General features: G+C 52.3%; 13 protein-coding genes across 13 annotated transcripts; 10 read left to right on the top strand and 3 right to left on the bottom strand.

Moving 5' to 3' along the window:
- Nucleotides 1-464: 464 nt before the first annotated feature.
- PFLUO_LOCUS2816 (uncharacterized protein) lies at nt 465-1728 on the top strand (the record flags this gene model as incomplete). The annotated part of the gene is made up of 3 exons (XM_073779994.1): nt 465-471; nt 608-1101; nt 1174-1728. 3 exons carry the CDS (start codon nt 465-467, stop codon nt 1726-1728), a joined length of 1056 nt encoding a protein of 351 aa, XP_073636894.1.
- Nucleotides 1729-3172: 1444 nt separating this feature from the next.
- PFLUO_LOCUS2815 (uncharacterized protein) lies at nt 3173-5018 on the bottom strand (the record flags this gene model as incomplete). The annotated part of the gene is made up of 4 exons (XM_073779993.1): nt 3173-3994; nt 4053-4538; nt 4596-4911; nt 4975-5018. 4 exons carry the CDS (start codon nt 5016-5018, stop codon nt 3173-3175), a joined length of 1668 nt encoding a protein of 555 aa, XP_073636893.1.
- Nucleotides 5019-5079: 61 nt separating this feature from the next.
- PFLUO_LOCUS2814 (SNAP receptor) lies at nt 5080-5970 on the top strand (the record flags this gene model as incomplete). The annotated part of the gene is made up of 5 exons (XM_073779992.1): nt 5080-5113; nt 5178-5212; nt 5277-5386; nt 5448-5853; nt 5908-5970. 5 exons carry the CDS (start codon nt 5080-5082, stop codon nt 5968-5970), a joined length of 648 nt encoding a protein of 215 aa, XP_073636892.1.
- A 182-nt stretch (nt 5971-6152) lies between these two features.
- PFLUO_LOCUS2813 (uncharacterized protein) lies at nt 6153-7295 on the bottom strand (the record flags this gene model as incomplete). Its single annotated transcript, XM_073779991.1, has 3 exons — nt 6153-6871; nt 6930-7083; nt 7137-7295. 3 exons carry the CDS (start codon nt 7293-7295, stop codon nt 6153-6155), a joined length of 1032 nt encoding a protein of 343 aa, XP_073636891.1.
- Nucleotides 7296-9015: 1720 nt separating this feature from the next.
- Nucleotides 9016-10566, top strand: PFLUO_LOCUS2812 (Ferulic acid decarboxylase 1; the record flags this gene model as incomplete). Its single annotated transcript, XM_073779990.1, has 2 exons — nt 9016-9981; nt 10030-10566. 2 exons carry the CDS (start codon nt 9016-9018, stop codon nt 10564-10566), a joined length of 1503 nt encoding a protein of 500 aa, XP_073636890.1.
- A 2392-nt stretch (nt 10567-12958) lies between these two features.
- On the top strand, nt 12959-13376 carry PFLUO_LOCUS2811 (uncharacterized protein; the record flags this gene model as incomplete). Its single annotated transcript, XM_073779989.1, has 3 exons — nt 12959-13161; nt 13213-13286; nt 13336-13376. The coding sequence occupies 3 exons, from the start codon at nt 12959-12961 to the stop codon at nt 13374-13376; spliced, it is 318 nt and encodes a 105-aa protein (XP_073636889.1).
- A 488-nt stretch (nt 13377-13864) lies between these two features.
- On the top strand, nt 13865-14479 carry PFLUO_LOCUS2810 (phenylacrylic acid decarboxylase; the record flags this gene model as incomplete). The annotated part of the gene is made up of 1 exon (XM_073779987.1): nt 13865-14479. One exon carries the CDS (start codon nt 13865-13867, stop codon nt 14477-14479), a length of 615 nt encoding a protein of 204 aa, XP_073636888.1.
- A 970-nt stretch (nt 14480-15449) lies between these two features.
- On the top strand, nt 15450-16259 carry PFLUO_LOCUS2809 (uncharacterized protein; the record flags this gene model as incomplete). The annotated part of the gene is made up of 2 exons (XM_073779986.1): nt 15450-15780; nt 15841-16259. 2 exons carry the CDS (start codon nt 15450-15452, stop codon nt 16257-16259), a joined length of 750 nt encoding a protein of 249 aa, XP_073636887.1.
- A 401-nt stretch (nt 16260-16660) lies between these two features.
- Nucleotides 16661-17956, top strand: PFLUO_LOCUS2808 (uncharacterized protein; the record flags this gene model as incomplete). The annotated part of the gene is made up of 2 exons (XM_073779985.1): nt 16661-16700; nt 16779-17956. 2 exons carry the CDS (start codon nt 16661-16663, stop codon nt 17954-17956), a joined length of 1218 nt encoding a protein of 405 aa, XP_073636886.1.
- Nucleotides 17957-18191: 235 nt separating this feature from the next.
- Nucleotides 18192-20891, top strand: PFLUO_LOCUS2807 (Processing alpha glucosidase I; the record flags this gene model as incomplete). The annotated part of the gene is made up of 5 exons (XM_073779984.1): nt 18192-18435; nt 18506-18985; nt 19038-19626; nt 19682-20591; nt 20643-20891. The coding sequence occupies 5 exons, from the start codon at nt 18192-18194 to the stop codon at nt 20889-20891; spliced, it is 2472 nt and encodes an 823-aa protein (XP_073636885.1).
- A 261-nt stretch (nt 20892-21152) lies between these two features.
- Nucleotides 21153-21776, bottom strand: PFLUO_LOCUS2806 (uncharacterized protein; the record flags this gene model as incomplete). The annotated part of the gene is made up of 3 exons (XM_073779983.1): nt 21153-21236; nt 21419-21689; nt 21739-21776. The coding sequence occupies 3 exons, from the start codon at nt 21774-21776 to the stop codon at nt 21153-21155; spliced, it is 393 nt and encodes a 130-aa protein (XP_073636884.1).
- Nucleotides 21777-22093: 317 nt separating this feature from the next.
- On the top strand, nt 22094-24678 carry PFLUO_LOCUS2805 (uncharacterized protein; the record flags this gene model as incomplete). Its single annotated transcript, XM_073779982.1, has 5 exons — nt 22094-22198; nt 22259-22266; nt 22320-22368; nt 22435-23746; nt 23810-24678. The coding sequence occupies 5 exons, from the start codon at nt 22094-22096 to the stop codon at nt 24676-24678; spliced, it is 2343 nt and encodes a 780-aa protein (XP_073636883.1).
- A 374-nt stretch (nt 24679-25052) lies between these two features.
- On the top strand, nt 25053-26852 carry PFLUO_LOCUS2804 (uncharacterized protein; the record flags this gene model as incomplete). The annotated part of the gene is made up of 3 exons (XM_073779981.1): nt 25053-25717; nt 25774-26188; nt 26253-26852. 3 exons carry the CDS (start codon nt 25053-25055, stop codon nt 26850-26852), a joined length of 1680 nt encoding a protein of 559 aa, XP_073636882.1.
- Nucleotides 26853-27528: the final 676 nt, after the last annotated feature.

Raw genomic sequence — 27528 nt, 5'->3', positions numbered from 1 at the left:
CCTAAACGGACTTGGGGGCGAGTACCTTAGATATGTATATCCGCGAGCAGGGTGAGCTCTCGGGCCCTTTATTACTGTTCTGTGTGGCAGCTCAGCCCCCGCAAAAACGGAAAGGATTTTCTTAAAACGACCAAAAGCAACTCATTAATACGAGTACTTTAACTTAACCTAGTTAGCTTGTATTTAATTATTGAAATTAACGTGAGCTGGTTGTCATCAATTCCGTTTTGTTTCTCGGCTTTCTTTTCTCCTGAAGAAGTCTCAGAATCACCGTATAGCATCGGCCATGACAATGTGGATATCGCTTGTTTGTTTAGTGCTGGCTTTGTCGCACCGAACATTTGGTTCGGTGGGCGACGTTTGCTATGTGCTTGGAGCACAAAGTTCGTCGGAACCCCTCTCAAACCAAGAGGATTGCTTCTAATCAGCTTGCAGCTTGCCTGGTGGACGATCAGTTGTATTTCATGGGCGGTAACTATAGCATCGTGACATATGACGGCCAGGCGATTGAACCCAGTTAGTTTTCTGGAGAAGCCACTTCTCTTAGCATGCTAACGACAGTTAGCCGCGTCTCTCTACTCTATCGACCTGAACAGTCAATTTCCAGTCGAGCGGGCGATCCCCCAGGCAGCCCTCAACAATGAGACCATCGATTCCAAAACGACGGTAGCCTATAGAAATGCGGTGCGTGCAGTCGGTGTCGATACCACCAATGGAGCAGTCTGGCCAATAAACGACACCCTCTATGTCTTTGGTGGTGGCTTCGAAACCCCAACCAACACGCTATCGGCCTACAATGTTTCGACTGGCACATGGAAAGACGTGACTGTGGCTGGTGGTGACTTCAACTTCGCACAGCGCACCGCTGCTCAAGTTGCCACTGCTCCTGAGTCCGGTCTAGGTTTCATCTTCGGCGGCAACACCCCCTATATGAGCGGCATGATCCGTTTTGATGCGTCTAATCCCGATAACCTCGTGTGGACCAACGAGACACTCTCACATGGATCCAAAGGGGTTCAAGTGCCGAATCTAGTTTCTGGTGCTTTGGTCTATATTCCGGCTGGAAAGGAGGGTATGCTTATTAGCTTCGGGGGTGCAAATGTATGTTTGCTGTCTTCCATTGACTCATGTGACGACCAAGTCCTTTTCTCTCGCTTACGCTGTCATGAACAGGTCACTCAAGGCATAAGTCCTTTCTCCGGCTGGCCGTACGATGCGGACTGGCTTACTATTTATGTATACGATATTGCCTCCCATACATGGTGGGCGCAAGAGGCTTCTGGCAGTCCGCCCTCGAACCGGGGTGCCTTCTGTGCTGTTGTTACAACCTCGCCTGACAACGGGGCATTCCACATCACGACATACGGCGGATGGAGCTTGGCTGATCAGCGCTCATACGAGGACGTGAATATTCTTTCAATTCCGTCGTTTACGTGGATTGATGCTACAGAGCTGTCCGACCAGACCAATAAGGAACAGCAAGTCAACTCGAACATCGGACGCGACGCCCTGTCTGGCGCTTGCCAGGCATACCGAGGTTCGCAGATGATCGTCCTCGGAGGCGAGATACGTGCCGGGGCAGACTCGCTCACCAATGGGGCTTGTAGCAACGTCTTCGAGCCTGTTCGCGTGCTTGATCTCTCAACGTACAAATGGCAAACAGAGCTGAATACCAGTTCTACTTACGAAGTGCCAGCAGTCATCTATGATACGATTGGGGGAGAGTAAGGATTCCAATTGCTTTGCTTTGGTTCAAGACTAACTTCTGCGAATAGTGCAAAAGGTGGCGCTACAGCTACGATTCCTAGTGCGGGGTTCGCAGATTCTATGTTGGCCTCCCTTATTAAAGAGCGCGTTTCTACCGTTTCTACCGTTTCTTCTCCCACAAACACGGTTGACCAGTCTGAGTCCGGTCCTTCCTCAACACCGGAACAAAACAAGAAGTCTTCCCACTCAAATACTGGTGCTATTGCTGGCGGTGTGGTTGGCGGCGTCGTAGGGCTGGCACTCATTCTAGGAGCAGCATGGCTCCTGTTCAGGCGCCGCCGTGGCCGTGGAAGCAAAGGAGAAGGTTCTATGCAAGTCAAAAAGAACCCGTCACAGATGCAAGAATTGGGCGTGGAACGTTTATATGAAGCACCTACATATGGTGCGAGATCGGAAATGAGTGGAGAAGGCACTGCTGAGCTTCCTGGAACCACAGCAGTTGCCGAGCTGGGGAGCAATGTACACCCAAAAGCTGCAAGGTCTAATGAAGTTTTACACTTCGGGACTGATGTGAAAAGATAGAAATGAGCTACTCAGGTAGCTTCCTTCGTTGGGCATTCTTACTTACCTTTTTGAAACACTTGGGTATACGAAAAAATAGAGACAGCCATCTCATCGAGGTACAGGCTGGGCTTGTCAGACAAGTGGTTGCAGGACGCCTTGATCATCAGGGGTGTTACGGTCCGTCTCCGGCCTATTCAAGGAGTTCTTTGCAGAGCTAAAAGCCTTTATTCGGCGGCACTAGCAGTCTTACGAAGAGAACCCTAATCAAGGATTCGATCACTTCCTTGGATGGTGCGTTGACGTGGTGGGAGCAAGGCGACAAAGCGCCGAGGGACACTTCCGGCACGCAATTGTTACCATTGAAGAGATATGGTGCAAAAGAATGCATGGGTTAAACACTCGATTGCCAGCGCGGCATTTCTTGATATAGGCTACGGAGACTCATGTCTAAGCTCTGCTGTATAGCATGATATCGAAACAGCTACCTTGTCTTGGTATTTCAATAGAGATACGCGAGTGCATAGAGGGAGTTTTTAGCCCTAGATCAATGGAAATGGATGGTTGAGGAGCTTAGTAGGTAACTTTCGGTCTTCTGGATATTGACACAACATTGACCAAAGTAAAACAAAGCCCATCCCACTAAAGAGAGCATCCTGTCACAGATCTAATAGCATCAGGCACACTCGTTGCAGCATAACGACTCATAAAATGCCAAGTATAGAGAGATCAAGTGATTGAGAGAAAAGAGAAATCCGCATACACACTACTTATGCCCGCTATAAGAGGACAGACATAGCTTTTTTAGGGCATCAACGTACACCCAGAACGAACCAAGAGCAAGATTTCTCTATTCTTTTCTCTTCTCGTATCGTAAAATCGTTACTGTCCTGCCCCAAACCAATTATTCCTCCCATTCCTCATCTCCATCATCCTCCTCTTCCCCTTCATCCTTTTCCTTTTTCTCCCGACTAAGAAACCAAGCCTGCCTCACATCCCAGAGACTGCCCATATCCTGATTATTGCGGTAGCAGCGAAATTCTCTCCAAGAATTCCCGGTTCTAACACCGGACCTGCGTCCGTCGACCTCCAAGATCTTGGTCACTAGAGTATTCGGGTTGGAGATGTTGCAGACGAGGATCTCGCCTCGTTGATGGGCAGTTGTTTCGTGGGGCTGGGGCAGCTTGGTAAGGGATGTCGTGTCTTCTTCTCCTTCGTCCTCTTGCTTCAGTGCGTCCGGTTCGGCGCGGCTCTGCTGTTCAGTGGGATCTTCTATCATCGCTATCTTCTCGTTGGATGATGGTGTATCAAGTACAGGCTGCTGTTCGAACTCTTTCTCTGGAGCCAATGCTGGAGAAGAGGATGGAATATCCCAGATAGAAGGGTCGTCCTCGGATTTCTCCTCCGGGTTTTTCGGATGCTTGGGTGGTCTGCCTCGTTTCTTTTTGGCGGGAGGTTGAGGCTCTGGGGGAGAAGCTGTACGTTTCTGTTGTCCTTCACCATTCGAGGGCTGTTTGTGTGTGTTCGGGCTGAGAACGACAACCGATGCAGGTTCAGGCTGGTCTTGTCCATTCAAAGCTGTCTTTGTCTCCTTCGTCATAGACGATTCGGAAAAATTTGTGGTCTTTGTCTCGGGAGAGTGCGGCTCATGCTGCACGCTGGACAGGAAGACATGTTGGCCATCGGGTATCACAAAGGTCAACTCGGAGCCAGTGATTTCAAGGACCTGGGAACGTTTAGTTAGCAAAGTTGAGAAAATAGAAGCAAACAATCTCTATCCATACCTTGGCCTCCTTCTCCACATGCACTCTTTCCAAATTTCGGCCGAAAACGTTTGAGTATCTCCAAATATCACCCGGTAGAAAGACCCCTTCTGTCACAAGAGTCCTCAGCCTCACGCGCGAGCTTTCCCCTGTTAGCACTTTGTAGTCGACTTTTTGTTTCTGGCCCCAGAACTGCTCAAATTCGCGTTCCTTGAAGGTGTCAAAGTCCCCCTCTGTGCGCTGCTGCCGTGCCTTCTCAGCCTGGCGTAGCCAGGCATCACTATACCGGCCATTCTGCAGGTCGAGCTGGAACTGCCGAATCCCGTCCCGCCAGTTATTGGAATATCGGATGAAGGACTGCGGTAGAGGTGCGATCTTCGGGTCTGGATCTTCAGGTGTGGCCTCAGGTTCGGGGTTTGGGTGCGTGCCTTCCGGCAGCAGAGCCAGGATCTCTCGTTTCTCGTCTTCTTCAAGGCAATTCCATGCCTTGGGGTTTGCTAGGAGTTTCTGAGACATTTATCACATGTTAGTTTCGGTAGTCACCAGTTCCGCTACAGTACGTACCACTAGATCGACGTCAATTAGTTGGGACTTGTTGCTGGTCAACAGCTGTTGCTCGTCCCAGCGGCCGCGGGCCGCCTTGCGCGGCGCACGTTTCGACGCTCGTTTAGGAGTCCGTTTAGGCGTCGGCTGTGATTTGGCCGGGGAGGAATCACATCCGACTGGCCCCATTGCAGGGTCCGGTTGCTGCGGCTGCTCAGCGATATCTTGTTGGGGCGAAGGCTGTGATTTAGCCGGAGATATCTCCATGGCCGACGACATTGCAGGGACCTCCTGCTGCTGCAGTTCTGCCATCTGAGCAGAACGAGCAGCGACACGACTAAATCATTATTATTGTTAGAATCCCTACACCTTACCGAGGGTAAGTAGCTCCGAAGCTCACCAGGACCGCCGCGTACTGCCGACCGCCACCGCCTTTCGGCCCATTTGTGCTGTTTACAGCGTATCTGGCACTTCCCTAACTTGATTCTTCTCACGGCTGCCCACGATGGTGAGATCAACGCAGATTGCAAGGCTTGATGGTAAGTGCGGCTTTCTGGAATGTAGAAGGAGTGAGTCGTTGCTGACAAGAGAGTATGGGAACAGGCCTGATGCTGGCGGCGTCCGTGGATGATGAGCAGGTGAGAGAGGCTTTGCCAGGCAAACACTCACTCTAGGTCCTTTTTGAAACTGACTTCCTCGAAGGCCGAGTCAGAGCTATCGGAAATCAAATCGCAAGCCAAGATGATCTTTCGACGATTGAATCGCAACTCCGCACCCCAGGCCAGCATCGAGTCCAAGCAATACAACCTCCAGTAAGTCGGACTCGCCTTTTTGAATGTCTTGTCTCTATTTCTCACCACGATTGCTACATAGTTACCTGATCAAGGATGACGTCTGCTTCCTGTGTATCTGTGATAGCTCCTACCCGCGCAAACTGGCCTTTACCTATCTGGCCGATCTGGCCTCGGAATTCACCACCACCTACACCCCCTCGCAGTACCTCTCTCCAAACCTCCGTCCGTATGCCTTCGTCGAGTTCGATACCTTTATCCAACGCACCAAGAAACTGTACCAGGACAGTCGCGCGTCGCAGAACTTGGACAAGTTGAACGACGAGCTGCGCGATGTCACCAAGGTCATGACCAAGAACATCGAGGATCTTTTGTACCGCGGTGATAGTCTGGAGCGGATGGGTGAGCTGTCAGGTCGGCTGCGCGAGGATAGCAAGAAATACCGGCGGGCTGCCGTGCGCATCAATTGGGAGTTGATGCTGAAGCAGGTAAGTTGCGGGTCTGGTCATGTTGATCTTGCCATGCTGATATCTATTTTGCAGTACGGACCTTTCGCCGGCGTCGGGTTTCTCGTGATCATTCTGCTGTGGTGGCGATTCTTCTGATTTCCTCTGCCGCCCCGTGACCACTCTCTTGTATGAATGTACGCATAGTTAATATCCCCTGGTGGTTGCAGGACAACAATCCACCCCTGTTCAGAAAGCATTCACACACACTGTAGACATTTCGGAAGAGATGTTCGTAGGCATTGGCGGGTGGCTGTCGTGCTTCTAGATCTCATCCTCTTCTAGATCTCATCCTCTTCTTCGTCGAAATCATCTTCCTCGCCCATGTCATAAAGAATGCGACCACCTTCACCAGGCCCATTCCCCTGCTGCGCATCAAAGTAAGGCAGCACAACACCTTCCCTGTCGCGCCTCTGTCGCTCCGTAAGCCGCAGTTCAAACGTCGACTCGGGCTCCTCGTCTCCAGCGGCAGAATCTTGCTGCACCGGCGGATTATACAAGACGTTATCGTCAAGCAAAGTCACAACCTCTTTCACCTGCTGTGGCGAGTACCGGGACGTAGGCGGGAGGAGATACCACTCCAAAACACCACGTCCGCTCTTCCGCCGGTGTTCCAGCTCGAGCACGATTCCCTCGACAGTGTTGTCGGGTCGGCCGAGCAGAACGCCGTCTTGTTCTTCATCCAATCCGAAGACGGGTTCGGCAACGCTGCGGTCTCGGGCAGCTTTTTGTGCGAGAATGTGCGAGAATGAGTGGAGGGTGATTATGCTTGTGGCCATGTATGTGAGAAGGGACAAGGGAGAGGGAGAGTAGGGGTGCTGTGGAAAGGGTCCACGGCTATCTTGGTGGTATGTTACCACTAGAGATGTGTCAAGCTGTGCCGTTGCTGACGCAGATGGCGATGCTAGGAACAAGCTCAAGAAAGAGGGTAGATGGAATCCCGGCTCAAGTCGCTTTGAGTTCAGTAGTGGGTTGATAGAGTCGATGAGAATCAGACGGCCTGGCAATGGCGTCAGTATGGCGCCAATGCAATGCAATGCGAAACGCAGGAAACTCACGTCGCGAGGAATTGGATCCAGCTAGCTGCTGCGCCGCACCCACTTCTCTGACAAGGTCAGCCGGGCTCTTCCGGCGCGCCGATACAAAAGCATCGACACCATCGGGCTGTTTCAGCGTCTCGAATGCAACGAGCGTGACATGAACCTTGGAGAGCTGTTCGAGACTTTCAGCATTTATTCCTATGTAGGGATTGCGACTTGACCTACCTTAGCACGTCGAATATATTCGCGGATGAGCGGGGTGGCTGGTTGCTGCAGGGAGTCCAGCAGCAGGGTGAGCGGCGACGCCGTGTCTCTCAGACTCAATAATTTCGAGATCAGGAGTAGGTTATGCGTGCGGCGATGCGCAAGATTGATCTGGGCCATGGTTGGACCTGGTCGGGTGGTAGGGATTATGGGGGAGAAGAAGCTGAGGTGGGGTGGGGTGGGATGAGGCGGGAGCAAAAAATTCGAGTTGTGGTTAAAGTTGAGGCTCGACGGGACGGACCGCGCTGCATCTGCTTGCATTCATGGATTGTTTCTGTTGAAACATGGGATTGAATGACAGTTAATACATATTTATCTTAATATTGAGCGAGAAGCAGTGTGTATATCTGCTTCTGGACAGCGCGTTCAGCTTTCCTCTTCCGCGTGGTGGATTGCATGTCCTCTACGGTGGTCAATTTCACTGCTGCTCGGATTTGAATTATCTCAATGTCCTCTAACTAGTGACTCAGTCTCAGGTCGCATAAACAAGGATAATATCAAGGTCGAGTAGTAATAAGTAATAGCGTGAGAGCTGCAGGTTCATTCTCCGTCTAGATATGTGACGGTAGAAACATAATAGTACGTATTTTTGCAAAGCACAGGCTTCTGCCGAATCTTTTCTGTGCGTCAATGACATATTCATTCCTCCCTCATATACCAGTGTCAACGCTTCCTTTTCAGCTGGGCAAGGTGCTATGGCTCAGGAGGAGGGGGGGCAGATGCGGTGGACGTTAACTCGCACGCACCCAGCTGGATGCAAGGGCAACCGGGAAGGGGGCCTACAAATGTAGGATCCAAGTACTTTCTGGTCGTAAATAAATTGTGGAGCAAGTGTATTTATCCAGCTATTCAAGTCAAAGGAAACCCGCACTCATCAAGAGAAGTGTATATTTCAATATCAATCTTTTTCCGTACTTATCGCCTAACGATAAGCTTTCACCCGTAGGCCAAAATATATAGATGCAGTAGACACAGTCCAAGTGTTACACCACAACACTAAGTAACGTTAAATCCTGGAATTTCAGGGCCTCTCACCGTAGACTTTGCGCAGAATAACTCGCCCGCAACCGTCATTTCCGAATTACTTCCGCAGAATCTTTCTTAGTGACTATCATTGCCGTGTTCTATCCCATCCAATTCCGTTTCATTGATCCGTCCTTCTTTTCTTCTTGACTTCTGCACCCAACTGCTTCTCAAGGTTATGACTCCCTTACATCATTGTGTTTCCACAAAGGAGAAGAAGTAGGCGCCTAGCCTAGAGTATTATCGTTGGCGCCACTAGCGATTAGAGCAAGGCATTATTCAAAAATGGTATGCTGTCTCGACTAAAAGCAACATTGGCTACGTCAAGGGAAAATGAACTAGATAGATAATTATCACGCGTTCATTTTTAACCTTGTATTAGATGAAAAGCTAGGCATTGCGTCTATCTAGGGGAAGATCGCATTCAACAGCGCTTAACAGCAGACCCAGACGGTCGGCAGTACGATGCCGTCTGTATTAGACACAGACGAGTGCGACATCGGAGGCCGAGTTTCGAGTTCCCCTGGATACAGCATGAACCTTGGGACTGATGCGGACCGATCTAAGATCTAACGTTCGGTCTCGGGACTCGGACCTCGGAATCGCTGCCCTCGGAACCATCCGAAATGTGCCGAATCCCAAAGAACTCCGTCATGGATGAATCGGCCCGAGCACTCAGATTTGATCTGTGCTGATCTGCGGCTGCCGTGCCGAAGGTCCTAGTAGGGATATTTAAGCTGCGTGGATTGCCAACGGGCTGCCTGGCCTACAAATCTACTTCATTCAATCACATACAACCTACGAAAAGAGATTCACAATGTCGAACACCGAGCCTCACCTCTCCTTCCGCTCCTTCGTCGAGGCCTTAAAGGCTGACAATGATCTGGTCGAGATCGATACCCCGATCGACTCCAACCTTGAAGCGGCTGCCATTACTCGTCGTGTCTGTGAAACGGATGACAAGGCCCCGCTCTTCAACAATGTCATCGGCACTCATAATGGTCTTTTCCGTATTCTGGGTGCTCCTGCATCGCTCAGGAAATCTTCGAAGGATCGTTACGGCCGACTCGCACGACACTTGGCCTTGCCACCAACTGCATCCATGCGCGACATCCTCGACAAGATGCTCTCGGCCAGCAATTTGACCCCCATTCCACCCAACATCGTGTCTACCGGCCCTTGCAAGGAAAACATCCTTGAAGAAAGCCAGATCGACTTGACCAAGCTTCCTGCACCCATGATTCACCAGGCTGACGGTGGAAAGTACATCCAGACCTATGGAATGCACATTGTTCAGTCACCCGATGGATCTTGGACTAACTGGTCCATTGCCCGTGCCATGGTCTCTGACGAGAAGCACCTGACCGGTCTCGTCATCGAGCCTCAGCACATCTGGCAGATCCACCAGATGTGGAAGAAAGAAGGCAAGGATGTCCCCTGGGCCTTGGCCTTCGGCGTGCCCCCTGCCGCTATCATGGCCTCAAGCATGCCTATTCCCGACGGCGTGACGGAGGCTGGATACGTCGGTGCTATGACCGGTACCGCCTTGGATCTGATCAAGTGTGATACCAACAACCTCCAGGTGCCTGCTACATCCGAGATCGTCTTTGAAGGTACCCTATCTATCAGTGACAAGGGCCCCGAGGGTCCCTTCGGTGAGATGCACGGCTATGTCTTCCCTGGAGATACCCACCTGTGGCCTAAATACAAGGTCAACCGCATCACCTACCGCAACAACCCCATTATGCCCATGTCGTCCTGTGGACGACTGACCGATGAAACTGTAAATCGACTAGTCCCCATTTCTAGTTTCTCACTGACATTTTATTAGCACACCATGATCGGAGCTTTGGCAGCGGCTGAGATTCGCAAGATCTGCCAAAACGCCGGCATCCCCGTAACCGACTCCTTCGCGCCATTCGAGTCCCAGGTGACCTGGGTGGCTCTTCGAATTGACACCGCCAAATTGCGAGAAATGAAGACTACCTCGAAAGAATTCTCGAAGAAGGTCGGCGATCTGATCTTTAACTGCAAGGCAGGATACACCATCCACCGTCTGGTACTGTGCGGTGACGACATTGATGTCTACAACGGGAAGGACGTCATGTGGGCATTCTCCACCCGCTGCCGTCCTAGCCTCGACGAGACCTTTTTCGAGGATGTGCGTGGCTTCCCGCTTATTCCGTACATGTCACATGGAAATGGAACGCCCGCTCGGGGTGGAAAAGTCGTGTCTGATGCTCTTATGCCTACTGAGTATACCACCGGGAGGGATTGGGTGGCAGCCGATTTTGAGAACTCGTATCCCGAGGATCTCAAGAAGAAGGTGCTGGACAATTGGACTAAGATGGGATTCCGGGAGGAATAAATCTCAGGCTCACTTCTGCATACGTTTGAAGATCGTACTGTAATTTGTTTATCTTAAATAGAAATCAATGAGAATTTTGATGTGTTCAAAGATACTGTCCGGGTTGGCGCTTTGATATATTTGATAGAAGTGGACCATGCATGTCAACATCCTCCGCTACCATATTTCATCTTTTCCACTCATCATGCGACACTTTGGTTACAAAGATCTCTCTTACAAAGTCCTCTACTTCTTCTATGAAGTCATTTCATTCTGATATCACCAGCAGTCGCATTGTTTCGAAAGATGGAAGGAAAATTATAGGAGAAAGAGAGAAAAGTGAAAGAAAAGCGAGAGGATAAAATGTTGAAAGTAACGGATTCCTTAGTAGTCATTTTTAGCACGCAATAGGACATGCCGTTGAAGCAGAGGGAGGTTCAACTCGGCAGCTAGACGGAAAGATTAGTCTCCGGAGCGGTGAGGGCCCGACTACTACGGGGCTGGTGGGTATCCGATCTCCACAGCCGTATTCGTGCCGACACGGCAAGAGAAGGTCGATTCTCTATCGGCCAACATTGCTCGCACCATCAAATACTACCATCGGATGGATATTTCACATTGATTAAGTCCCGTCATTTCAACCGAAATTATCATTTGGCCAAGGGAGCTACTCCGGAAAATCCCGGACCCTCGAATCCTCGGCGTGATGAGCGGCATCAGTCAAGACGAAGCAGACCGGGTGCTGGGCCTTAAAAGCCGCGAGCGAGAGCCCCATGCATGCTACCCATGCAGAAAGCGCAAGGTCAAGTGCGACGGGACCCGGCCATGCCGCTCTTGTCAGAAGCGAAAACATCCCGAGATTTGCACCTACGCCCTTTCTCAATCGAGGCGCAGGTCGGCTTCTCACCATAGTGTTGTGCCCTCGGTTTCGCCTAGTTCGCCGGCGAATGCAAGCAACGAACCAGCACGGTCTGATGGCAGTTCGAAGAATTATGTCTATTCGGGCGACAACTCAGTCGTCTCGATCCTGCGTTCGCGAGCATCTGATGCTGATGAATCCATGGCTCGTGAAGTTGGATCTGTTCTTGGTCTGCAGAATACATTTAACAATTATCCATTTATGGACCCGAAGACACCACTTGGAAGGTGGAAGTCGCTGCTTACTGTGTTGCCTCAAAGATCCGAGATCTTGAAGTACGTTGTGAACCACCAATTGAGGAATATGGCTGACAAGGCTAGGTTCTTCCACTATTATCGTGTCACGGCCTATCCATTCAACCCAATCCTTTCTGACATAGATCGCTTTGAATCCGACTTGTGTACCTATCTCAATGCTCACGCCGCTGGTGAATTTCGCGATTCGGAGAAAATAACCGATCGGTGGACGAAGGAAAAGTCCATTGGTCATGTTAGCCTTATACTGGCGACATTGGCAGCAGGTGCTCACTACTCTGATATTGGTCGTACCCAGAGGCTTGAACTGTCAATTGACTTCGGTATGTTTGGATTCATAATGTGTCATGCTTAGCTGAAGCTATGCAGCTCGTCGATCATTTCATGCTCTCCGCTTGGCCAACTTTCTATTTCGGCCATCACTAGATATAATCCAGTCGCTGCTTATCTTGGGAAATAGCTTGCAAAATATGGGACAGTCTGATGCTGCTTGGGCCCTTCTGGGCACGACAATCCGATTAGCTCAGACGATAGGCCTGCACACCGAGAAAAGTACCGCTCACTGGCCCGAGAACGTGAGAACGAAGGCGAGGACTCTTTGGTACAATTTATCACATTTCTGTCTTTTCCATATCACAGCTGACGAGTCTACAGGTTTACGGTTGTCTGGCAGGATAGTTTATTATGTCTTTGCTATGATCGACCTCCTATTGTCTCCGTGACTGGATGGTCTCTCAGTAACTCCTTTCTCGAGAGACAAGACTTATCGTACGCGGAAATCATGCACTTTCTGTGTCGTCTCGGTCTAGATATTATGCAAGCGGAAAACCTCGCGGCCGCCGAGAGTGATCGAGCATTTGTTGGTCTGCAGCGACTGGATGATGCTCAACAACGTGGCCAACCCCATCTTCGATCACGGGAGAGCTGTGCAACATTGCAGCAAAATCTCGAGCATTTAGCCCTCAGAATGCATACCTCTTTCTGTGTGTCGGTCCTTTGCCGACCAGCAATAAAGCAATCCACACCACAACCCCTTCTACCCCACGCGGACATTCTTCGAGATCGCGCCAAAGAGAGTTTAATCGACGCTTCCAAGGCATTTCTTGATTTCCAGGCTCTTAGCACTGTTCCACAGCGAACTTGGTCAATGGTGCATACTGTGTTGAGCTCGACATTGCTTCTCTGCATTTGGGAAGAAACACGGAACGACCCCGAGTGTCGCGATCTTCAGCAAAAAGTCATGGATGCCTTCTCAACGGTAGAACCAAAATCTACCGATAACGGTGTTTCTTCTGAAAACGATGGTCAGTGGTTGTCGGCTGGTCACATTCGAGCATTGGGCACTTTACGAAGTGCACTGGAACGCGAGGAAGAGTCGGGAGCTACCGAGAGTACGAACTGGGCAGGAATGGCCCCGAATATGGTACCTCAGTTTGGCCTTGGGTAAGTTCCAGTCCAACCTTGGAATGAGGACAATTGCTCACATTCGAATAGTCCCGACGGGTTCATGGATATGCCAAGCCCACTCGACATATCACCCGTTACTTATCTCGACTCAATCATGAACGGTACGCACTGAAGAAAAAATATCAGCAACTAAAAGCTAACCTGTCACAGCTCCGATGTTTGATTATACACAGGAGAATGCGTTCTTGTGAAAGATGACACCCCGGATGCTGGTCCAATTGGCCTCGGCTATAGACTTGATTGTTTGTACAATTCACAAAAAGAGTACAAATCAATGCATCCTAGTGTTTAATTAAAACCTCCGATAAATTCGCCCTAGAATAAGCTCCACCATGACGCCACCGGACTACTCGGCCATCCGGCACGGTCCTCGGATCTCGGCTTCGGGACCTCGGAGAAGGAATTCGAAAATCGGGCCGATTCAATATTTCCGGTTTATCGGACCATGCGATAATACTTAAGTTAGAAAATCTGCGTGAGATATGGGTATTCGGCATATTACCACATAGTAATATAAAACGAGTGAGACTGTCGAGTTCAGCTCATCCATCACACCAGTTCTCACAACTTCGCTGGATATAAACCATTACAACCCCAAGCAATGCTGTCAGTCCTCTCTGGAAAAGTCACCCCATCATCCGGCCATCACTCTCCCGCAGACAGCCCAACCGAAACAACAATGCCATCTCACCCCGACCATGCCCCTGCGCCGCAAGCCCCCCGGCGCAGGATCGTGGTCGCAATGACCGGCGCAACCGGCGCAATCCTAGGAATCAAACTCATCATCGCTCTCCGCCGGTTGAACGTGGAAACCCACCTCATCATGAGCAAATGGGCCGAAGCAACCATCAAATACGAAACCGATTACCACCCGTCGAACGTCAAGGCGTTGGCAGATTATTCCCACAACATCAGCGATATGGCCGCGCCGATCTCGAGCGGTTCTTTCAAGACTGATGGGATGATTGTTGTGCCTTGCAGTATGAAGACGCTTGCTGCCATTCACAGTGGTTTTTGTGATGATTTGATTTCTCGCACTGCGGATGTTATGTTGAAGGAGAGACGGAAGCTTGTGCTGGTGGCGAGGGAGACGCCACTTAGTGATATTCATTTGCGCAATATGTTGGAGGTTTCGAGAGCTGGTGCGATTATCTTTCCACCCGTACCGGCTTACTATATTCGAGCTGCGTCGGTGGATGACTTGGTCGACCAGAGTGTGGGGCGCATGTTGGACTTGTTCGATTTGGACACGGGCGACTTTGAGAGATGGGAAGGTTGGCAAACTGAGAAATAGAGAACAGATCATCTAGCATTTTGCAGGCGTTGTTATTTGCTTGGATGGAACCGGGTGCATCACATAGACTACGGCTTCATATTGAAATATGAAAGAATATAGATTTGAGTCCTTTATAGTTTCAGTCTCGGATTGAGTCTCTCGAAGGAACGTAGACAGTGATTAGAATATAAGAGTGATAGTCAAGAAATATAGTAGTGGTAGCTAGTACCGGGAATAGTCAAATCCACGAGTAGATAACAAGCCAATAGCCCCTGGATTTATTTCCCGAATTATGCAGGCACAAGGAGAATCCAACAATTGGGTTCGCAACACTCTTTCGCATAGAAAGCCTAGAATCGACAAGACGAGACGCGAATGATCAGATCGCATCCATTTTGTTGCCCAGCCGTGCGGTCGGCATCTCCACCGGCTTTTCCCAGAAATGCAGGGATGCGCCTCTGAGCTGTGCAGGGTTTGTCGAGCTCTGTCATTGTGCATTCCAAGCTACGCGCTAAAATGCTCTCCTGTGATTTTTGCCGGTCGACTGAGCGGGACGAAGTTCATTGACAGGTATCATAAATCCTCGAGACGGCTGAAAATGTGGGGCAATTATAACATACCTCCTAGGAACATCAATAGGCAGTAGAGCCGTTAGCATCGGAGCAGGAGAAGGACTAGAGGCACGACGAGAACAGAAGAGAGTGAGCAACGGGGTGCTCCAGTGTACCAAACTATGTCGCCAATCGCATACACTGCGCAAGTGGTCCGTCCCGGCCCCCGGAATAAACTTCTCTTGCCGCGAGTGACACCGTCTTCAAGTTGAAAACCAAATCTCTATACCCAACCATGACCTCTTCCTGCACTATCGTTTAACAGTCGTCTGCCAACATTTCACTCGAGCAGATTTGCGCCCTAGATTTCTTCTTCCTGCCCTGAGCTACGTCCTACCACACGCGGCCATCGCCTGCGTCTCGGGCTTCCACCCACCATGGCGGAGCCACCAGCAAAACGGCCTCGACGGGTCGACAGCTCGGCAATGTGGGAGAAGAACGACATTCAAACACGCTCGACGGAAACAAACCCTGAACAGGACCGCCAACCTCGACGCTCGCCACACCCCAGGGAGGCCCGACGCGACGGTCCCCGTGAGGACCGTCGATACCGCTCGCGCTCACGAGATCGGAAGAACCAAAGACGAGAAAGAAGCTGGTCTCGCGATCGCCGCGACAATGACCGAGACCGAAGAGATCGTGATGGACGCGGAGGAGGAAGAGACCGCAAGAGGAGCACCAGCCGCGAGCGTGCATACGACAGACGAGGTAAGCAGATTGCCATTGATACCCACCCGAATATTGTACTGACTCTATTACCTCAAAAAGGCCCTGGCAGAGGCGACAAGGTGCGTGACCGCTCACGCTCACGCTCACCCGCTCGGAACGGTGCCCGGGCTCGGTCGACGACCCGTACTCCTCCTCCTCGGGGACACAAGGGCGATCGCCGTGGCGAGCGCAGAGAGCTGCGGACGCGTGAAGATGGACGGCAGGCCAATGGTGCCCCGGCGGGATCCGGTCGGTATAAGGAGGAGATGGAGCTGGACTTCAAGGAGGACGCAGACGAAGACGAGATGGAAGCTCTCATGCGGAAGAGTATGGGGTTCACCCGGTTCCGCAGTACCAAGAACACCAAGATCCCTGGAAACGACATCTACGGCGTGCGGAAGGAGAAGAAGATCGAGTACCGCCAGTACATGAACCGCCAGGGCGGTTTCAACCGGCCGCTCAGTCCCTCGCGACAATAAAATTCTTTGGTCACGTCGATCCCTTCTATCAATTGCTCAGACTGATTGGGACCTTTTTCTGTTTCGACATGATTTTGCATTTGCGGAGCACGGGTTTCCTGGCTTGTTCCTGTCCATTTCTTCTCACCCTTTGTGATATTATTACCAACCTTTTTAACATTTTTTAGCGATACCAACATGTTTTGACCAGATTTCGCATCCATTGTAGAATCTATCTATGTTACAAGTACAACGAAAAAGTGGGAGAGCTCGGCACATGACCGGGCGAACCCCAACTCGCGGTGACGTAGTTGCCTGGAGACTGGAAGACAACACTCGGTGATTATTCTTCAACTCCTTCCTCCCCCACCAACGTGGCCTCTCTACGATCCCTTACTTCAAAGTTCGCGCTCAGCGTCAAAATGTCGGCCTCTGGAGACCGACGCGAGATCGTCGTCATTGGTAAGTTCGGCACTGCGCGACTCCGGCTGCCCCGCGGTCTTGCTCTTGCGAACCAAGACTGATGATCTCCCCATATAGGCGGTGGCATCATTGGATGCTGCACTGCATATTACCTGACGCGACATCCATCTTACGACCCTAGCCGCCACAAAGTGACTCTCCTCGAAGCCTCCGAGATCGCAGGCGGCGCCTCAGGGAAAGCGGGCGGACTTCTCGCCCAATGGGCCTACCCAAGTAGCATCGTGCCACTGAGCTACAGGTTGCATGCCGAACTTGCCAAGGAACACGGCGGCAAAGATCGATGGGGATACCGGGAGGTGAATTGCGGGCAGCTTGTGGTTCGCGGCCGCGCGCTCAACAACAAGAAAACCGACGGTGCAAACACCGAATCCTTGCAGAAACGCAGCGCAGCGGCTCTGTCGAAGCTGAAATCGGCCAAGATCCCACAGGACCTCGACTGGGTTGAGCCAGAGCTCTTGCGCGCGTACGAGAGTATGAGTGGACCGGGCGAGACGGCCCAGGTCCATCCGTACCTCTTCACCACTTCCATTGCGAAACTGGCCGAGGAGAAGGGCGCGCAGGTTATCCTGGGACAGGTCACAGATATCGCTCGTTCGAAGGATGCCGTGGAATCGGTCACTTACACCGACAAAGCATCAGGCGAAGCACGCACGATCGCTGCCACGGATGTAGTCATCGCCGCCGGTCCTTGGACTCGGTCGATTCTCCCCGAAGCGCCGATTTCTGCGATGCGCGCCCACAGCGTCGTTATTCGGCCTACAAAACCCATTAGCGCATATACCTTGTTTACAAACATTGAGATCCCCGCCAACTTCAACCCTTCCAAGAAGTCGCGGCCCACGGTGGCAGCACCGGAGATCTATGCGCGCCCCGATGAGACCGTCTATGCCTGCGGCGAAGGCGACCGGCTCGTTCCGTTGCCCGACACCTCTGCGGAGGTGGAGGTGGATGCAGAGAAGTGCCAAGAGATCGTGGACCAGGTGAGCAGTATCTCGGACGCGTTGCGCGATGGCGAGGTCCGCACGCGCCAGGCCTGCTATCTACCCAATGTGGACAGTGGTGGCGGGCCATTGGTTGGCTTGACGGAGGTGAAGGGTCTGTATCTGGCTGCGGGGCATACTTGCTGGGGTATCCAGAATGCTCCTGGTACTGGGAAGGTGATGAGTGAGTTTGTGTTCGATGGCCAGGCCACGAGTGCGAAGATCGGGTCGCTGGATCCACGAACCTATCTGTAGATAATGATTTGTGGTAAAATGTTTTATATATATATATAGGAAAGATGCAGCCTCTTCCTTCTGAATTCTTCTTTCCTTCCTCCTGTAGTGTAGTGTGAATAATAGTTGACCCTCTATACTTCCTCCCTAGGTGCGGTTGAGCTCGGGCCACGGAGTGGAGCATTGACATTACGTCTGGTGCAGCCCCAACTCGACTCCGACACATGTCCTCAATGCTGAAGGTGATGCCCAAACCATGCATCATCTACGCTTCTCCCTTATCCTCACTTCGCTCCTAGTGGCAATTGGTGCCCTGGCAGCCCACGACCCCAACGATGTCTCCGTCCTGATCAAAGAGGCCGCTCGCGCCAACAATGAGTCCCTGCTCTGGGGCCCCTACAAGCCCAACCTCTACTTCGGCGTGCGCCCGCGCATCGGCAATAGTCTCTCGGCGGGCCTGATGTGGGCGAGACTCGACAATCTCGAGGGCGTGCAAAACAGTACGTATTCTATGGTTTCTCCAAGCATTGACAAACGGACAGACCAGCTAACACTAGTCCCCCGGCGTAGACTTTCGGCATACCTGCGAACAAAATGAGAATATGGCCGGCTATGGCTGGGATAAATACGATATCCGAAAGGGCGGCCGCGAAACGATCCACGATGCTGGCAATGCTGTCGACCTGACTATCGATTTCATCAAGGTGCCTGGCGGCCAGCATGGAGGGAACTGGGGGTTCCGTGTGAAGGGCACACCGCGCGAGGATGCGGATCCGGATACACCTATCACAATGGTCTTCTATACCAGCATGGAAGGACGGGGGCATCTGAGTGCGCAGTCGCAGCCCGAGGATGAGTTGGGCTTCGCGGGCGATGTCAAGTTCGACGGCCACTCTCCCGAGCTCGGGGACTTCTCAATTGATGTCACCAAGGGTCCGGAGACGAACAAACACCCCCGTCATGACCACCCCAGCTATGACGAAAAGCCGCTGGATCGCAGCATCGTGGCTAGTACGGATATGCCGCTGGAGGTTATTTGGGCGGCGAAGAGTAGGTGGTCCGATGTGTGTGCCGATCTTCTCGAGTGCTAATTACCCACTAGGGTCTTTGTTCATTCAGATCAAGTCGGAGCTCGACCGCTATATCGAGGAATATACCACCGACAACCCGCCTCCTATCGAGCAACTGTTCTCTGTCCCGAACAACCCTGGACAGAGCAATTTCCATATTGTCCAGAAGTTCTTCACTGGTCCCTTTGAGTTTGACGTCCTGTTCTCGTCTGCCTCTGCTCCTGAGCCGATGACCTCGGAGAGTATTGACAAGAATATCGAGAAGACTGCGCTGTCGTTCACCAAGCGCTTCGACGAGGTTCTAGCACCCCAGACGCCGTTCGTCTCGGCAGAGTACTCGCGATTTTCCAAGGCGATGCTGTCCAATTTGGTTGGCGGCATTGGATATTTTCACGGCCCAGACATCGTCGACCGTACCGCGCACCCTGCCTACGACGAGGAGAACGAGGGCTTTTGGGAGGAAACCGAAGAGGCTCGGATCACAGGTGCTTCAAAGCCAGATTTGGAGGGGCCTAAGGACCTGTTCACTTGCGTTCCTTCTCGACCGTTCTTCCCGCGAGGATTTTTATGGGATGAGGGATTCCACTTGATGCCTGTCATGGAATACGACCCTGATCTCGCGTATGTTCTTCACAAGCCCCTGCATTTTATCACTGAGATGCTGACACTTTCCCAGACTTGAAATCATTAAGAGTTGGTTCCAGCTGATGGACGAGGATGGCTGGATCGCTCGCGAGCAGATTCTCGGCGCAGAGGCTCGCAGCAAGGTCCCTCCCGAGTTCACCATCCAGTACCCTCACTACGCGAACCCTCCCACGCTCTTCATGACCCTGGAGGCATTCCTGGACAAGGTGAAGAGCAACCAGAGCACTCAATCTGGGTCATTGGATCATACCGACATAGCTGAGAGCCTGCGCTCGGCTACTGTCCGCAACACGGAGCTGGCTCATGCGTATCTCCGTTCATTCTATCCGCTGCTGAAGAAGCACTACTTCTGGTACCGAAAGACCCAGCGTGGAGATGTCACCGCGTATGACCGTGAAGCCTTCTCGACCAAGGAAGCCTACCGTTGGCGCGGCCGATCCAAGCAGCACGTCCTAACCTCCGGTCTGGACGATTACCCACGGGCCCAACCACCGCACCCTGGTGAGCTGCATGTAGACCTGATCAGTTGGATGGGCATGATGACCCGCACAATGCGCCGCGTGGCCGAGACCCTGGGTGAAGAAGAAGACGCCAAGGAATTCGAGTACTACGAAACGGCCATCACGCGCAACATCGACGACCTGCACTGGGACGACACGCACAAGACTTACTGCGATGCCACGATTGATGACTTTGAGGAGGACGCGCATTTCTGCCACAAGGGCTATATTTCCCTCTTCCCTTTCCTGACCGGCATGTTGGCGCCAGACAACTTCCGACTCAAGCACGTCCTGGACCTCATCCAGGACCCTGAGGAACTCTGGAGCGACTACGGCATCCGCAGTCTGAGCAAGAAGGATAAGTTCTACGGGACAGAGGAGAACTACTGGAGGAGTCCGATCTGGATGAACATTAACTATTTGGTGCTGAAGGGTCTCCATGTGAGTACCCTCCTTCCTTTTGTTTTAATGATAAAACTAATCAAGTCATAGAACACTGCAACTGTCTCCGGTCCTTACCAGGACCAGGCCCGGGAGATGTACTCGCAATTGCGCAAGAACCTGGTCGAGAATGTCTTCCGGGAGTGGAAGAAGACCGGGTTCGCTTGGGAGCAGTACAACCCCGACACGGGCCTCGGACAGCGAACGCAGCACTTTACCGGCTGGACCAGTATGGTGGTGAACATGATGGCCATGCCGGATCTTTCTGGTGGTGCTGGGACTGGCCACGACGAGCTGTAGCGCTGTGAGGGAGTGAGTGTTCTCGGTGTACAGTCCAATCTGTCGTCACATAGCGTAGAATTGATGATCTCCGATTAAACCGTGACATGGCGCTTTTCCGAAAAGTTCGTTGCAATAATCGTAATAATGGACGCGAATTAACGTCGGCGGTCGGCATCCTCTCGGTTCCCCCTCCGTTCATGGCGCCGACGGCGTTCACCAGGCGAGTAAGAGCGGTCCATCCGACGGTTTCTGTGATCTTCTTTCCTGGCATGGGGACTCCTAGACCGGGAGCGAGAGCGCCGCCGGTGTGGAGCTGTATCTCTGCCACGAGACCTCGATCTCGAGGTCGATCGATGTCTCCGGCTACGGTGATGCCGGTCCTCATTATCATCGCGATGCCTCCGATGCCTCCGCTCTTTATCTCGACCTCTCCCATCGCGACTGCGCTCTCTCCGTCTCTCCCGCCGAGGACTCCGACTGCGATGTCTTTTTCTCTCTTCCGACGTTTCTCCTCCTCCCTCTTTGGGCGGTCCGCCAAGCGGCACCATATTCGCATTACCCCCCTCGGCCGTCGGAGGCAGCGGAAGCCCCAGCGCGCGCGCCATCGCCTCCTCCTCGGCGTTCTTGACCTGCTGGCGTTCCTCGCGCTCCTTTCGGAGGCGTTCCTCTTCGTCGTCTACATCGCCCTTGGCGTACCACTGTAGATCGCGACCCTGCTGCCACCGCCCGACGGGAGCCATCACCGAGTGGCCCAGGTAGTTCTCGCGGTGGGTGGAGTCCTTGACATCGGACCATTTGAACTCGTTGCGGCCGCCACTGATACAGTTAGTTGGCTGGTAGCCATATTCATAAATAGGTGACCTACCGGCTGCCTTCCTTGCGAACACCCGCGACCAGATCCATGTTGATGCTGATGCTGCGGCTGGTGACGATGATGACGAAAGTCAAATAAAATAAAGTGAGGCTGGCACACGTCAAGAGTCCGGCGCGCGTGGGGAACGGACAAGGCGGTGAAAGCAGCATAAGTACGGCCCCGCCGACACCCATGGGCACTCATTCACTTCATGGCCTGACATGGCATGTTTCCATGGGGACTTCTGGACAGTAGTAATACTAAGGTGGTTGGCAATGCCATCCTCTTCCCTGTCCTGCTGCTCCCCGTCCCCTGCTTCACGTCTGACTGTCTTCCTACGTGCTGAGCTCAGTGAGAGCGGGAGATCATGGAGTCCGTCACTCTCGGCGCTGCCATGAAGGTCGTTCCAGAGGTGAGAAGGCTGACACGGCCGCAGCTTCAGGCTTTGAATGTGGAGAAGAAGGAACAGCGGGTATGTTGCTACGGGAATGTTGAAGTAGTTAACTTGGAGTATGAGCTGACGTGACTATAGTTTCCACGGTAGGTGCGACATCATCGAAACACGAAGACAGCTGAACTGATGGTTTTGGAAGGCGAGATGACACCCATGGTCCAACCATAGCCACTTGGAGAAGCAACCTGGTAGGTAGAACCTGGTGAATACCAACGGCAATTGATACGAGGCAGAGGAGCTGACTTTCCTGCAAGGCGGCTCTTTCGCAGCGCCGGAATCTGCTTTTCGTGGCATATGGCTGTGACATCTACGTCTGGGTGCCGACTGGCCCGGATCAGCTATTGGGAGCGCAAGCCGAGATGGTCATCACTCCCGTGATGAAAGAGCCTCATGCCAGCGGGTACATCGATCCTTCGAATCCCCATACAATCAACAACATTCTCGTGGACGATTTGGGTCTCGATGAAATCCTGCTGCTGGCGACGGACTCGGGCAATGTGTGCGGTTACCAGGTAGAAGCGATCTTCTCGGCAATCAATCGCTGCGCGAAGAACAACTACACGCGTCCCTACAACGGTGCCGAAGCCACCCCGTTTTTCGTCGAGCACGTTGGCAGAAGTGCTTGGGGCTTGGCTACTCACAAATTTGCGCGGCTGATTGCCGTGAGCTCCAACACGGGTCTAATCACCGTCTTTGCATTCGCACTGGTGGATCCCACTTCCGGTGACGACGAGCGCCGCCCACACCAGGACTTGGAATTGGATGAGCAGGAGCAGACCTGGGTGCTCATCCAGACAGATAAGCAGCTGCGACAACTGCAGAAGCTCATGCCCAACCACCGGTCTCGCAATCTCCGACTCACCTATGGCGGTCACCATGATAACATCCCCTGCATATCCTTTGCGAATTTCGACCTGGACCCTAATGGCATGTGGATGGTCAGCACCGATATCAGCAACCGGGTCCTTGTGTGGAGGATCTGGGATGAGATCGGACCGATCCAATGGTATTATCCCGGAGATCCCTTGAACGAGCCCCGGCAAATGGGCTGGTCGGTGCTACCTCTCGACCCACGAACGTTTCGATGGCATCATTCTGCAGAAGAAGCTTGTGGCTGTGAGCCAGAGCAGTTGGGGATGGAAGGCCGTATCGTGCTGGATGTGCACAAAGCGCTTCGCGGGATCCCGGATTCCTCGCAGATGTTTCTGTTCGGCGTCTCCAAGGAGAAACCCGTCCCGCCGGAGTTCCTGCCTGACGATCTGTTGTCTGGTGATTGCTGCGTGGATGACAAGCGTCGACCGAGCTTGTCAGACGATGGCCTTCCATCTTCGCCGTCTTCGAGCCAAGTCGAAGACAAAGGGTCGTTTCATGAGCCCAGGAATTGGCCCGAAGATGACCAGAGCGATTTTCGCCGCGTGGTCCGCGTAGAGCAGTCCTTTGCCGACGTTTTCCCGGAAGATAACGAGCATTTGAGAGTGCCGTCGTTTCTCAACGTTGATCCATCGTCCGATCAGGATACTAACATCATGCACGAGATGGACCTGCTAGGACTCCATCCCATCCATCGTAAGAACACACCCACCCACACTGGACTACCGAGGACATAGTTACTAACCAGATCCAATCCAGCCCACGACCCAGATTTCTTCCCCGTCATGCACTTTTCCCAACACCACATCAGCCTAGCACCCTACCCCCTCAGCGCAGACTTCCAAATGGTCTGTCAAGCGCCGCTCTCCCAACGCACCTTCAACATGGGCATCAGCCATGCATGCGACCGCTTCAATATGATCAAGTATATCCCCGATCTTGGGCTCATCCTGGCCACCTCCCAGAAAGGGCGGGTCGCCATCATCTCGCTCACCTGGCAGGAGAAAATTGGATATGCCTTTCGCGTGGACTGGATTGTTCCCTTCGCTACCCAGGAACGCGACGATGAGCGTCCGATGCTGCCCCTACTTGGTATGGCGGCTAGTCCCATGCCGGGATTTGAGGTCCCGCCTGATGTGCCCATTATCCCGAGGGATGTCGATCCTACCGACGGGTTGAGATTTAATTATCGCATTCTCAATCCCGGAGACGACGTAGAAGCAGAAGCCGAAGCCGAACCCGGAGAACCATCTCCTTCCTCCTCACCTGAACCGCCCTCCTCATTCACCTCTCCAAACCCTTCTCCTGCTCCTCACCCCCAGCAACCCTCTGAATCCACCATACGCCGATCTACTTCATCTCCTCTTGACGAGGGCACCAGCTCAGACGCAGTCTCTTCTCCATCGGCAAACTCAACCTCAGACTCCGATTCTCCTCCACCCGATCTAGACCACAGCCAAATGAATATCAAGCCAACTCTCCCGGAACTCCACGCCAAAGCCTCGCAGGCCTATCACCCGCACGAACGCTGGCATGGCTGGCACCCTTCCCGGCACTATAGACTCCTTTTGCTTTTCTGTGACCATACCGTCATGAGCTATGAATTCTGGCATGATTGGAATAGTTAGGTACGGGGCTTGGTTTGTGTTGGGGAGGGTCCATGGTTTGGATCACATCGAGCTTAGCCCAGATAGTATCCTCATTAGCTTTTAGCTTTGGCACTACACCACAACGCCAGACGGTCAATCGGGCGCCAAAATGGCTACCTTGGACGCTTGGTCGTATTATTATTGATTAACACCGCTAAAGGGCAAATCTACTGCTTTCAAATCTAATGGTTTGCTCGGCGAGTAGGCTGGATGGACTAGGAGTTTTGATCAAAGAATGTCTTACTGCTTGAGGGGCGGAGTAGACGCTCGGAGTTGACCCCCGCACATCGTGTACGATATTGGTGCCTCTTCTACGACTCATACCACATTCCCATTTTCGGGAGTCTCGTACAATGGCGACTACAACTACAACCGAGGTCCTTTCTCTCGAGCACCAATCTAAACCGGTCTTGCCCGATCTGCAGCAACAGCAACAGCAAAATCAATCACTATCTACGGCAGCCTCGGCACGAACGATTGAGTCTCTCAACCTCGAATCCGCCCCAGACACAGAGCCCAACTACCCAACTGGCACCAAATTCTGGTTCACCATCATCGCACTGTGCGTGGTCCTGATCCTCGGAGGCCTAGATGCCAACATCGTCGCCACGGCCGTGCCGAGCATCACGAACCATTTCCATACCGTCGCCGACGTAGGCTGGTATTCGTCTGCATTTCGGCTCTGCACCTGCGCGTTCCAATTCGGGTTCGCGAAGCTGTACACACTCTTCTCACTCAAGGGCGTCTTTTTGATGAGCAATGTTATATTCCTCGTCGGCTCTTTACTCTGCGCCACGGCTTCTTCGTCAACCATGTTTATTGTCGGGAGAGCAGTAACGGGTATGGGCTTTGCGGGGGAGTTGGCTGGGTGTTTTGCGGTCGTGGTGCATATTCTGCCGCTCAACAAGCGGCCAGTGTTTGCGGGTTTGATGGCGTGTGTGGAATCGCTTGCGATCATTGCGGCGCCGATAGTCGGTGGTATATTGACTCAGTCTTTGGGGTGGAGGTGGTGTTTCTGGTATGCTTGTCTCGTTACTGGTAGCCAAGGCAGCTTGACACTGACTTTCTTCGTAGGATCAACCTTCCTATTGGCGCAGTATCGCTGGCGACCATGTTCTTCCTCTTCTCAGACCCAAGAACCCGCCAAGAGGACGACCTCACAGTGGCTCAGAAGATCAGAGAGCTCGACCTCGTCAGCAACTTCTTGTTCATCCCATCACTAACAGCGCTTTTTGTCGCGCTTTCTTGGGCGGGAACGAAGTATCCCTGGTCAGATGGAAAAGTCATTGGATTGTTCGTCTTATTTGCCGTGCTACTCGTCGCCTTCGTCTTCAATCAATACCGACGCGGAGACTCAGCCGCACTCCCTTTCCGCATCATCAAAAGCCGAAGTGTCATCGCGGGATTCATCTTCACGACATGCACTAATTCAATGACGAACGTCTTGGAGTGGTACTTACCCACATACTATCAAGTCGTTCGATCCCGGGTAAGACTGTGGCCAGTTCGCGACTACAAAAGAAAAATTTACTGACAATACTATGACCTGCCAGACCCCAAGCGAGAGCGGCTACCTGATGATCCCCATCCTCGTTGGGATGATGCTCGGTCTTTTTCTTCAGGGCATCGGTACGACCACGCTTGGCTACTACGCTCCCTTTATGATCTTCGCCTCCATATGCATGCCGATTGCAGCGGGCTTGATGACAACATACGATGTCCACACATCCCTAGCCCAGATCATCCTCTATTCCGGCTTCGCAGGCTTCAGTGGAGGCATTGGTTTCCAAGGCTCCCAAGCGGCTGTTCAGACAACGTTGAGTGCCGCGGATGTCAATCTTGGGATCGGAGTCATCTTGTTCGGGCAGAGTCTGGGTCCCGCGGTGTTTATCGCTATTGCACAGGTTATATTCACGAATCAGTTGTCGTCAAGTCTGGGAGATGTTATACCAGGGTTGACACCTGCGTATATTGAAGAGCACGGACTTGGTGATATTAAGAACGGGGTTCCCATGCAGCGGTGGGGTGAGGTTCTGGGTGGTATTGAGCGGAGCTTGACTCATACTTGGTACCTTACTGTCGCGTTGGCTTGCACGACAATTGTGGGAAGTCTTTTGGTCGAATGGCGCTCGGTAAAACAGAAGCAGTCGTGAAGTATGGCCTGGCGGCACGAAAAGAGTGTTTAGATAGTAAAGGTTGTGGATGGCCTTGCTTTTATCGTTGAAAACATCACATTAGTCCTAGATCTTGAACAGTCGTACACGCTCATAGTAGTTGCGGAACTGCTCTTGATGGTGAACATAGCTCGATCCCCAGTCTCCCTCCATGAGTCTCTTGCAGATGTTTACAAGTAGAATGTAAGGTCGTGTAAAGACGACGCCAGGTTGGATCAGATCATTGCAATGCGTGCTCCGTCTCCTGGATCACCCTCTTAATACCCAGGCGCTACGAGGGAACTCTGGCTATAGCTCCAAGAAGCAACCACTGTCGTGTCCGAGAGCTCCGCCGGGAGCTGCACTGATTCTAGTATAAAGAAAGTGGCTCCTGAGACCGATTGACTTTTCCAGGGGACATATTCTAACCCTGTCGACGATTTTGAAATCTGTTTTCCCAACATACTCCCACGGATTTAATTTCGAACCCGAACCTCAAATGTATTAGTCTAATTTTAGATCACCACCCCATAATCCCTGCTGAAGTATGCCGTATTCTCTTGCAACAATCGATGAGTCATTTTATAATACAGTAAAAGTCCGCAGAACCGTGCAGACCAGATAACGGGGTGCCCCAAAATTGGCCCACCCCTCGAACAGCCGACCTGCGTCAGTT

Source organism: Penicillium psychrofluorescens, assembly GCF_964197705.1.
Source record: "Penicillium psychrofluorescens genome assembly, chromosome: 2".
In the NCBI taxonomy this organism is placed as follows: Eukaryota; Fungi; Ascomycota; class Eurotiomycetes; order Eurotiales; family Aspergillaceae; genus Penicillium; species Penicillium psychrofluorescens.
This window is presented reverse-complemented; position numbering and strand designations above follow the sequence as displayed.